Source organism: Macrobrachium nipponense, chromosome 14, assembly GCF_015104395.2.
Source record: "Macrobrachium nipponense isolate FS-2020 chromosome 14, ASM1510439v2, whole genome shotgun sequence".
In the NCBI taxonomy this organism is placed as follows: domain Eukaryota; kingdom Metazoa; phylum Arthropoda; class Malacostraca; order Decapoda; family Palaemonidae; genus Macrobrachium; species Macrobrachium nipponense.
The window spans coordinates 26,911,914-26,924,111 of NC_087207.1; the positions used below are offsets into that span (position 1 = coordinate 26,911,914).

Consider the following 12,198-nt stretch of genomic DNA (forward strand, 5'->3'; position numbering starts at 1 on the left):
TTTTCAAGAAGATTCTATGGTTATTAATCGGTTATGTCCCGGGAATCTGTGTCCCGGCACTCGGTTATGTTTCAGGAATCGGCATCCCGGCACTCGGTTACGTGTTGGGAATCTGCGTTCCGGCACTCGATTACGTCTCAGGAATCTGCATCCCGGCACTCAGTTATGTTTCGGGAATCTGCATCCCGGCGCTTGGGTTACGTCCCGGGAATCTGCGTCCCGGCATTCGGTTACGTCTGTATGCTGGGATACGTCTCGGGAATCTGCGTCCCGGCACTTGGTTACATTTAGGGAATCTGCATCCCGGCACTCAGTTATGTTATGGGAAGCTGCATCCCGGCACTCAGTTACGTTTCAGGAAGCTGCATCCCGGCACTCAGTTACGTTTCAGGAAGCTGCATCCCGGCACTTGGTTATGCTTCGGGAATCTGCATCCCGGCACTCAGGTTACATCCCAGGAATCTGCGTTCCGGCACTCGGTTACATCCTGGGAATCTGCGTCCTGGCACTCGGTTACGTCCCCGGAATCTGCGTCCCGGCACTCGGCAACGTCCTGGGAATCTGCTTCCCGGCATTCGGTTATGTTTCGGGAATCTGCATCCTGGCACTTGATTAAATCTAAGGACTCAGCGTCCCGGCACTCAGTAACGTTTTGGGAATCTGCATCCCGGCACTTGGTTACATTTAGGGAATCTGCATCCCGGCACTCATTTATGTCCCGGGAAGCTGCATCCTGGTACCCGGTTGCGTTTCGGGAATCTGCATCTCGGGACTCGGTTATGTTTTCGGGAATCAGCAATCTGCACTCGGGTTACATCCCGGAATCTGCGTCCTGGCACTCGGTTACGTCCCCGGAATCTGCGTCCCGGCACTCGGCAACGTCCTGGGAATCTGCTTCCCGGCATTCGTTTTTATGTTTCGGGAATCTGCATCCTGCACTTGATTAAATCTAAGGACTCAGCGTCCCGGCACTCAGTAACGTTTTGGGAATCTGCATCCCGGCACTTGGTTACATTTAGGGAATCTGCATCCCGGCACTCATTTATGTTCCCGGGAAGCTGCATCCTGGTACCCGGTTGCGTTTCGGGAATCTGCATCTCGGGACTCGGTTATGTTTCGGGAATCAGCAATCTGGCACTCGGGTTACATCCCGGGAATCTGCGTCCTGGCACTCGGTTACGTCGTAGGTGTCTGCGTCCCGGCACTCGGTTACATCCTGGGAATCTGTGTCCTGGCACTCGGTTACATCCCGGGAATCTGTGTCCCGGTACTCGGTTACCTCCCGGGAATCTGCGTCCCGGCGCTCACTTACATCCCGGGAATCTGTGTCTCGGCACTCGGTTATGTCCCGGGAATCTGTGTCCTGGCACTTGGTTACATCCAGGGAATCTGCATCACGGCACTCGGTTTCGTCCCGGGAATCTGCGTACTGGGACGCAGATTCCCAGGACATAACCTGAGTGCCGGGATGCAGATTCCTGGGTCATAACTGAGTGCCGGGATGTCTAGGGAATCTGCGTCCCGGCACTCAGTTACATCTCGGGAATCTGCATCCCGGCACTCAGTTACATCTCGGGAATCTGCGTCCCGGCACTCGGTTACGTCTAGGGAATCTGCGTCCCGGCACTCAGACGTCTTGGGAATCTGTGTTCCGGCACTCAGTTACGTCTAGGGAATCTGCGTTCCGGCACTCGGTTATGTCTAGGGAATCTGCGTCCCGGCATGTGTGTGATGGAAACAAAGAAGGTTTGAAGCTATTCCGGAAAGCCCAGACACCAAAGTGTCGTATCTCCAAAGAAAAGATTCCATAGAACATTTTACTGAAAATATTGACCATTGAAGCATAGCAGCATCACAGCATAAGAGCATCACATCACTCAGCATAACAATATCACAGCACACAGCATAACAATAAAAGCATTACAAAATAACAGTATCACAACACCACTATCAAAGCATGACAGCATAAGAACATCACATCACACACCATCACAGTATCACAGCACACAGCATCTCAATAAAAGCATTACAAAATAACAGCATCGCAGCACACCAACATCACGGCTTCACAGCATAACGGCATAACAGCTTCACAGAGTAACGGTATAACAGGTTCGCAGCGTAACGGCATCACAGCAAATCTCCCAGTTTCATCTCGTCATCCATTTTCGAGGGAGGAGGAGGAGGGGGAGGAGGAGAGGACAGGCGGTATTAGTGTTCTAGTCCCCCCTCACGGATCTTAACTAGGTTAAGGAATTTTCCCTCTTCTTCTCTTTTCCCTCCTTTTGTTGTTGTTGTTGAACCTTTTCGCTCACTAGATTTTGAAGTTAGTTAGCTTTGAAGTCGCCACAAAACTGGACAGGAGCAAAGAATTGGATACGTCCCCCAAAAATGTATAACTGTCAAAATTGTATGGCGCAAAAATGCCGTTTCGTAGAAAAATCAAGGGAGATTTAACTTATACAAGAGATAAGAGAGAGAGAGAGAGAGAGAGAGAGAGAGAGAGAGAGAGAGAGAATCTTGTGGGAAATTAACGCTTGTTGTAAAATAATCTGCTGTTTGAATTATTGATACTATTATTTTTCTTTTAATGTTTATACACATGGTCTAATTCCTCTTGCTGTTGTCTTATTATCATTTCACTCGTATGAGCAAGTCACATTCCTCTTTTGATTCTTTTATATTCAATTAACATTTACGTGGAAAGAGGTATATTCCTCTCTCTCTCTTTATATATATAATATACATATATATATATATATATATATATATATATATATATATACATATATATATATATATATATATATACACTGTATATAGTATAGTATATGTAGAGAGAGAAACGCACAAATAAATAAATATATATATATATATATATATATATATATATATATATATATATATATAATATATATATATATATATATATATATATATATATATATATATATATATATATATATATATATATTATATATCGAGCTACAAATGTCCTTGAATATCTAATTCCCTCTATAATATATATATATATATATATCATATATATATATATATATATATATATATATATATATATATATATAATTTCGGCTGCGTTTCTTGGAGAAATTCAAGTGGTTCATGACGACTTGCATTTGTCGTCTTACGTATTTTGTTTATTTGAAAGTGATAAGTACCATTTTTATTTTTATTTTCTCAGTTTATCTAGATTCGTGCAAACATGCGCACCCACGCATGTGATAATATATATATATATATATATATATATATATATATATATATATATATATATATATATATATATATCACATGACTGGGTGCGCATGTTTGCACGAATCTAGATAAACTGAGAAAATAAAAATAAAAATGGTACTTATCACTTTCAAATAAACAAAATACGTAAGACGACAAATGCAAGTCGTCATGAACCACTTGAATTTCCCCAAGAAACGCAGCCGAAATTCAAATGACTTTTCTCTCCCCAAACTTTGAACTATTAGGAGAGAATAAATGCATGAAAGAATTTAGAAAAAGAACACCTAATTCCCTTATCACTGTAAGCAAAAAAAAAAAAAAAAAAAAAAAAACAATCCCTCAGCTATTTTGCATTCGAAACTTTTGTTTCTGTTTTTTTGGTCCGTTTTTTTTCTTTGTGTCCAATAAAACTTGACTGCAATTTAATGTTAGGATGAATTTTTTTTTTTCATTTATCCAATACGTTTGTCCCAATCCGACTTATTTTAGATATTGAAGAAATATAGAAGACGTGTACACAGAACATACATAACTAGCTTTGTCGATGTTATATAAAAGTCAAAATAAGGATTTTAGATTTTTCATGGCATTAAAATGATATTGAGCAACGAGAGGAAATATGCCTTAATATATAGATAAAAGAGACTGCAGACTTCTTAATTTAAACTGCAGACAGTGTTTCAACACTAGTTAATTTCCCACAAGATTTTAACACGGGAGGTTATCGGAGAACGTGAAGTACTTCATAACTTTCTTAAGGATTACTGAAAAACTGCGTCTCTCTCTCTCTCTCTCTCTTCTCTCTCTCTCTCTCTCTCTCTCTCTCCGTATAAGTTAAATCTGCCTTGATTTTTCTACGAAGCGGTATTTTTGCGCCATACGATTTTGACAACAGTTAAATATTTTTTGGGGACCTGCCCAATTCTTTGCTCCGCGCCCAAACGGCCCCTGTCCAGTTTTGTGGCGACTTCAAAGCTTAACTAACTTCAAAACCTCGTGAGCGCAAAGGCTCAACGACAAAAAAAAAAAAAAAAAAAAAAAAAGGGAAAAGTGAAGAAGAGGGAAAATTCCTTAACCTAATTAAGATCCGTGAGGGGGACCAGAACTCGGATGCTGCTCTCCTCTCCTCTCCTCCTACTCCTCCTCCGAAAATGGATGACGAGATGCAACTGGGAGATTTGCTGTGATGCTGCGACGTTGTTATGCTGTGATGCTGTTCTGGTGTTATGGTCTTACGCTTTGATGTTGTTACCCTGCTATGCTGTAATGTTGTGATGCCTCGATTTCTGTGATGCCGTTATGCTGTGATGCTGCTATGGTGTGATGCCGTTATGCTGTGATTCGGTTAAGATGTGATGCTGCTGTGGTGTTATTCTGCGACTCTGCTATGCTGTGATGATGTTAGGCTGTGATCAAGAAGTTGACAGGAATTCTCAACTGAAATGGATGAAAAATAATCTGAAAGAAAGAAAGAAATGTCATATATTATTTATGAAGAGAAAAGGATACTAAATTTTCTCAAGGAACAGTTGTTGAAGTTAGAGGTTATTCCCCCCCCCCCCCCCCAACCGTCTCTCTCTCTCTCTCTCTCTTACACACACTCTGACATGCTTCGTTATTTCTGTTAATTCCAAGTCCTATTTCAACACATGTTTTTAATATGAAGTGACGTTTTCCTTTTGCGTTTAACTCATTGTCTCGTACTTAGTCTGAGCATTGAAAAAAATATATATAAATCAAGGCTTTTATGGATTGTAACTTTGCATGACTATAGCATGAACCTATCGGGTTATGGCTATAACAGACTTTATTTACAACTTTGGCAATCAGTGACTTTGGCTGCGAATATAATTGGTCTCTGATTTCACGAGGAAAAGTAGGGTATCATTTATATGTAAAATGCTAGTTTATCATCTTGATAAGATTTCACTTTGTTCTTTGGTAGCCAGCAGGGTTGGCAATGATTGAATCAAATTGAGTTAATCAAGCGATTAAACCACTTATTTTTTCATAAAAAATCATGATTTTTTAATTTGAAAGCAAAAAAAATTGAAAAATATGGTTTGGAGGTTAATAAAAACTTAAGCATAACTGTGCTGCATCTATTTATTTTGATAAAAAAAAAAAATTGTAAGTACAGACGGCCAACGAAGAATTGGCGAAGTTTCTTAATTCATTGTTCGTTATGGAAATATGAAATATTGCCATATGCAGGTGCCAGATTATTTACTTAACAATAAATAACATTTGCTTTCAAAGGTGCTATACTTGAAATAAATTACATTGGAATTGAGTAGACTTATTCAATGTATTAAAGGTAATTATTCAGCATACCTAAGCATTTTGAAGTTGGCTTTGCTGCCGCTCGAGTCTTGACTCTATGTATCGTTCTGCACTGGGGTGTATTATAAATCGTCTCCTACAGCCTATAAATAATATATCAAGGCGTTAACATTCTTTGAAAATGATGTTTAATTAAACTAATTTTGTCCTTTGATCAATAAAATGATTTGCATGACACATTTAGTGGGCCTAAATTGGATTTCTGATTTTCACACATGATTAGCCTAGGTCTATTTTCAGCAGTATACTCTCTCGGATACGTAATATGAATGAATATTTAAATCGACAATATATATATTAATCTGCTTTATTTGATTATTCCCATTATTCTTGTTTTATTAGCCATGTTCGCCTTTCTTCTTATCCTTTTCATAATTGCTTAACATAATTTACTCAGACCTAGCTATTCAAAGTCAAAAAGCAATCATAAAAAAATCAAACGAATATAATTCAGTCTTTTATTTTTCATCGAATTCCTTGCATATCATCCTGTTTCATTTGGACACGTTGGAAAGCTGTGGTAGTCAAAACTGACGAATACATTTAGATAGGCTTACTTTCATTAAAGCTTTCTTAGGTTGATCTTTCTGTAGCTATTCATTTCTTCTAAATAGAAATTAATTAAAATTAATTTCACATGTATACCTAGACCTACTACCATAAGCATATTGTAAGTAGCTGAAAGGATAAGAAATATGAAAGGTGACGTTCTCGTTTAAGTCTATTTCATACGTTTTTTTTTCTTTTTTTTCAAGATAAACCTACTGCTTTAATAAAGGGTTGCTCTTTGACGGCTACAACAATCATACAGGGTGTAACACGAGTGTATGCACATATTTTGGGGAATGAAACATAAAGTTTCTTTGAACAGAAAATATTTTATAAACATGCATTTTAAGGCGTCCGTTGTCGGTGCGGGGAATTTTAAAATAACTGTTATCATTAGTGATGCTTTCACGCGATGGAGTTCGTAGCGAGAAGTCGGATCGAGTCGCCTGAGATGTACTAGAAGAGAGCAGAGGTGGCATAGAGGAGTGATGGAGGGATTAGGCCAATGTTACTAAAGTATCTCCCAGTAAAATGTATTCTTTAGGATTTGAAAAAAAAAAAATGCATGCATCATTGAAACTGTTTCCTTCCCTATCCGTGGTATTCACTGACCACCGATAAAAAACAAAACAAAAAGAGTAAGCCTAACTGAATCTCTCATCCATCAATGATAAGTTTGCTTATTCATTAGACTTATTCATTAGACACCTATCAAAGATTTCAAGTGTAGATTTAAAAATCTCTTCCTCTCCATCTTAAGTATTCATAAGACACCAGTCATAAGCGTAGAGCTAGTCATGATTCCTGGTTCAGCAATATCGTGACGAGGCACTAGAATTCAAAATTCATTAATGAATGTTGCTCAGCAACATTTACACTACTGTATTTTCCTGCTCTCTTGTGATGCCTCGAAGTGTTCCACCTCTAGTCTCATGTTCTAAACTTCACCGTTCTCTAAACCATTTGATTCATCTATGTATGATTCTCTCCGGTTTATTAAGCTTTGATGATAGCTCTCCAACAGGAACTGGCACCGAATGCAGTGCAATAATTGTCTCTCAGTCATCGAGGGATGTTTCTTAGACCGATAAATGACACATTGACATTAGATTCCCGTGCACATAACATAAAAAGCAATAGAGTGAGGTCGCTTGGTTCCCACAGTTAGGTTATCGTTTTTTTTCTTTTTGTTTTTAAATTTAATAGCATTTTGTGAGATTCCAATGTTTTCTGTAAAATTTAACAAATTGAATAGTTCAACTACCTTCAACTTCATATTGAATTGATAATGTAAGGACTATGTTTATGCGATACTACTAGTGATAGGTGTGTCTTCTCTATTTGGTAATGTATATCAGTGGTTGTGATTTGACGTTTTTTATCACTTCGTTTCGTTCACGTCAATTTTGCTTTATGGAAAATAGTTTTACACAATAACATAACATAATGTTCTAAAGATATCAGTGACGATTTTTAACGTCATTACATGTGATTGCTTCCATCTTTGAAAAGAAAAATAGATAAATAAGGCATGAATCATGCGTCAGGCAGGTGAACGAAAAATTATGAAACTCTGCCACCAGTTTTTTGGTCGACAGTACATACTTTAGGGCAGACTGGAAACCCAAAAGATAAATCAATAGTAATTGTCATAAAATACATTTTGAGGGAAAAAAGGATTGAAACAACATCTAACAAATAAAAAACCAAATTAAATAATAAAATCAAATGAATAAAAAATCAATAAATCCCTGATTTTTTTGTTTTTGATTAAAAAAAAATCACCCGGCTAGATTGGAAGAGTGGATTCTTGGGCAACAGCTTTAGAGGAAAAGTCTGTTGATCAATGAGACGTTGTTTGAGAATTTTGTAAATGCAGTTTTCATAGAATGTTACTTGGGAAATTATATCATATGTGACTGTATCCGGTACTAAGCAACTTCCCTGTCCAATGCTTATGAATTAAAAAAAAAAAGAAAAAGAAAATCTTTAGCAAAATATCAAAGTTGCTTGATACTTTGCATATCACGAACTCTCAGTTGCAAGAACACTTGCCTGCGTGCTTGCTCGCTCTTCATTTCGGAGACATTTTTGTTTTCTAAATCTGGCGCATAGGTCTACGATCTACAGGGTGTCCATAAAGTCCCAGTACCATTCTGAGCAATAAATACTTGAAATGGTACTGGGACTTTATGGACACCCTGTAGATTTGCATCAGCATCGCCCTTTTATCCGCAGCATAAATCTCTTCTAGCATCCGTATTTGCGGATGGAAACTTTAACGAATAAGATTTAAAGCTTAACAATAAAAATTGCAGATGAAAATATAAGCTTCGTTGAGCTTTCAACGAAAGAATCAAATTTTATCGTTGTATTGTGATGCAGCTTTCGTAAATAAGGGGAAATGTCTGTGGTTCATGTATCAATCCTCTTAGGTTCGTATGGAAGATGTTTCAGTATATTAAGGAATTTGTACTTAGATCACGGTCATTTTTCATTCTACTGTATATATGCATGTTTGATTTTAATTCACGGAAAGGTAAAAACGCGATGATTGTACGAACTAAGTTACAGCCACGAAGGAAAGGTGAAACGATTGAGATGCTAAGTACTTTCGTCTTATTACCAAGACATGGTCACAGCTGTGACCATCTCTTGGTAATAAGACGAAAGTAGTACTTGCACATCAATTGTTTCACTCTTCCTTCGTGGCTGTAAATTTGTTCATATACATATACACGCACATATAATATACACATACATACACATGAAGATTATTGTTGATTTAAATGGAACCAGCTGGATTCGATGTGCAGTCAGCATATGAAGTAAATGTGTAATTGTACAGTACTGTACAAAAGCTCTTGTACATACATGGCTTGGTTCGGACTATCAGTAGATGTTTGGAGTCTAAACGAAACGAAATAAACTTTAAATACCTGCTGTTAAAAAGGCTTATTTCATAATGTAGATGTACTTCTGTTTTAATTTTATAAACATATGATTTAATACAACGCTCTTCGTTCGTTTTCTTGCACTCCTGACTTCGACCGGAGGTATGTAGTATTTTAGATGGAACAAATCTCCATTGCCAAAATTTAGCTGTAAGATATCTAATCAGACTGGACCAAAAAAAGGTATTTTGCTCGTCCTAATTGCATTTACAGATCGAGGGATCAGTAAATAGAGCCATTCGGAGATGTAAGGCCACCTCTGTCCACCACGGGAGGCGGTTGGTCTTTCGTTTTCTGTAATTCCAGGCTTGAACCGGGTATGACTTCACGGCAGCGTCTCTTTGGTCTAGCTGTACAGAATACTGCTCTGCTCTGCTCAGCTGTGTAATAGCGATAATACGCTCCTACTAGCCGGTAGGATTAACGAGCTAAAGGGTTAAAATTAGAGCTTATTTCAGTAGGCGTTATCTTCTAATCCTTCAGAATTGCCCTCTAATGCAGAGCCCGCCAAACGCTCAGAAAACGGAATGACGCGCCAAAGGATTTTCCCAAATTCATACGGTTCATTTAACTTTATTTTCCAACTCTGCAGTACGACCGGACGTTCTTGTTTTCGTCACCAGGACCGATATCGACAGGCTATATCTTACGGTTTTGTTGCTGTGAGTGGAGGAGAATCGGCGGTTGTGTGATGTTTGAAGCACTGACCGTTGAACTGGTCTTGAAGTTACTCTGAGACTAGGCAAGAGACCACCGAGAGTGTCTCAGGGTCTCGGACAAGGCAGGCGTCAGCTATGCACAGGGATCTTTCTTAGACAGTGACCCCCCCAAGGATGAATGTTTCTAGGATGAATATTTCTTGGGCGTCATTATCTTTATGATGTTTACAGTCTTTTGTTTATGTAGTTTTTTAACGATCATCCGCACACGATGTAAATTGAATGCCATGACTACAGAAGTGCGTGGAATATCTTAAGGTCGAAATATATTCGTTCGCCTTTAACGTAAACGAATTGCTTTCATGATTACTCCAGCCTATTAATCAACAAAGAATGATTTGATACGATATCTTACATTGAACACGAAAGGAAAAGTTGTCTAAAGTAACGTTTATGCAGTATCGAAATAGAGTAAAAACTGATACACGCTTTGTTTGCTATCGAATGCATTCGTTTGGGATCAACAGTGCTTGTTTTGTTTTTTTATATATCATAGTCAGTGCGCATTGTCCATTTCGTATTTATATACTTGGCCATTCGTACTTTTTCATTTTTTCCCTTTTATATCCTTGTCTCTGTGTGCGTTGTCCTTTTTTCCGTTCTTATATCTCTCATCTTTAATTTTAACCCATTTTTTTTTCATATTCGAGTCTGTACTTTGCTATTTTTTTGTTTTTGTTTATTTAACCAAGTTAAAGTTCATTGTCCTTATTCGTGTCTATATTATTGTCTTTATAATTCTTCATTTTCTTTGTGATAATATCCTAGTCTCAGTAGTTTGTCCTTTCGTTTTTATATCCTAGTCTCAGTACTTTGTCCTTCTTTCGGATTTATATCCTAGTCTCAGTAGTTTGTCCTGCTTTCGTTTTTATATCTTTAGCTCTTTGTACTTAGTAATTTTAAAATTTTATATCCTTACCTCTGTACTTAGTCTCTTTTCCTTTTTATATCCCTGTCTCAGTCTGCATTGTCCTTTTCTTTTTGATATCCTATGAGTGTCATTTTTACGTTTTTATATCCTTGTCCCTGTGCTCTGTTCGTATATAGCTTTTATATCCTAGCCTGTGCATTTTGCTGTACGTATTTATATCCTGGTCTCTGTAGTTTGTCTTTTTTTCGTTTTTATAAGCTAGCCTCTGTACTTTGCCATTTTTTAAATTTTTTATATCCTAATCTCTGTACTTTGTCCTTTTCGTTTTTATACCATAGTCTCTGTGTGCATTTGCTGCACGTTTTTATATTCTGGTGTCTGTAGTTCGTCTTGTTGGCGCTTTAATATCCTTTTCATTTTTATATCCAAGTTTCTTTGGACTTTATGCTATATCCGTTGTGTATTATCCTTCACGTTTTTATAACCTAGTCTTACTGAATCCTTCACGCCTTTATATCCAGAATGTTACAGAACGCAATCCAATACATTCGTGCTTTTAGTCTAAGAGGGATTATACTGTCTTCTTCTTTAAGAGGAACAACCCAATAAATTCCATTTCCTCTTGTGCCTCTTGCTCCCCCTCCCCTTTCCTCTTCGTTCCTCTTTATAGCCGGTCTTTCTCAGCATTGTGACTTTTTTTTTTTTTATTTTTTTTTTACGAGGTCTAGTGGAGTCAGTTAGTGATGTAGGGAGAATGACGTTGAGAGAGAGAGAGAGAGAGAGAGAAGAAAATGGGGGATGAGAGTGGTGGAAAATAAGGAGAGAAAGAAGGTGAGAGAGAGAGAGAGAGAGAGAGAGAGAGAGATGAGAGAGAGAGAGAGAGAACAGCAAAAGAAAGTGACGGGTAGGGGATCATAGAGAGAAGGCCAGCCTTACCCCCTCTCCCTCCCACTCCCTCTCCCCTCCCTCCCTCCCTCCCCTCCTCCCCCCCCCCTCTCATCACACAGGTCCCTTACCGCCCGCCGGTCGGTCGAACTTCGAAGAGATATTGGAGAGATTTCACTCAATCCGGCAAAATACGCTAAAATCAATTTCAATATGACGGCGCCGTGCCTCCAGTAATCCTTCCATTATTGATATATCACCCACGACCGTCCACCAGCACCGGGCGGGGAGAGAGAGAGAGAGAGAGAGAGAGAGAGAGAGAGAGAGAGAGAGAGAGAGGGGGGGGGGGGGAGAGGGGAGGAAGGGGAAGATTGGGCGGGGGGGGGAATGGGTGGAAGGGAAGGAGGAGGGTTAAGATGGACTAGGAAGAAGGATATGTAAAAGGGGGAGTGAAATGAAGAGATGTTAAGATGAACAAGGAAGAAGGATATGCCAAAGGGGGAGTAAAATTGAGAGAGAGAGAGAGAGAGAGAGAGAGAGAGAGAGAGAGACCTTACCTTACAGACCTTCTTACGAGGTGCTACCAGAGTTGCTAGTACATCTTCCGGTATATTTTGCA

General features: G+C 38.7%; 1 protein-coding gene across 1 annotated transcript; it reads right to left on the minus strand.

Moving 5' to 3' along the window:
- Positions 1-442: 442 nt before the first annotated feature.
- Positions 443-1,097, minus strand: LOC135226178 (uncharacterized). Its single transcript, XM_064265622.1, has 2 exons — positions 940-1,097; positions 443-800 (listed from the first exon to the last, which is right to left on the minus strand). The coding sequence occupies exons 1-2, from the start codon at positions 1,095-1,097 to the stop codon at positions 443-445; spliced, it is 516 nt and encodes a 171-aa protein (XP_064121692.1).
- Between the last annotated feature and the right edge of the window lie 11,101 nt (positions 1,098-12,198).

Coding starts and splice junctions, on each gene's coding strand:
- LOC135226178 (XM_064265622.1), bottom strand. CDS start 1,097: ATGCAGATTCCCGAAACGCAACCGGGTACCAGGATGCAGCTTCCCGGG. Junction 801..939: donor GAGTCCTTAGATTTAATCAA/GTGCAGGATGCA, acceptor ACCCGAGTGCAG/ATTGCTGATTCCCGAAAACA.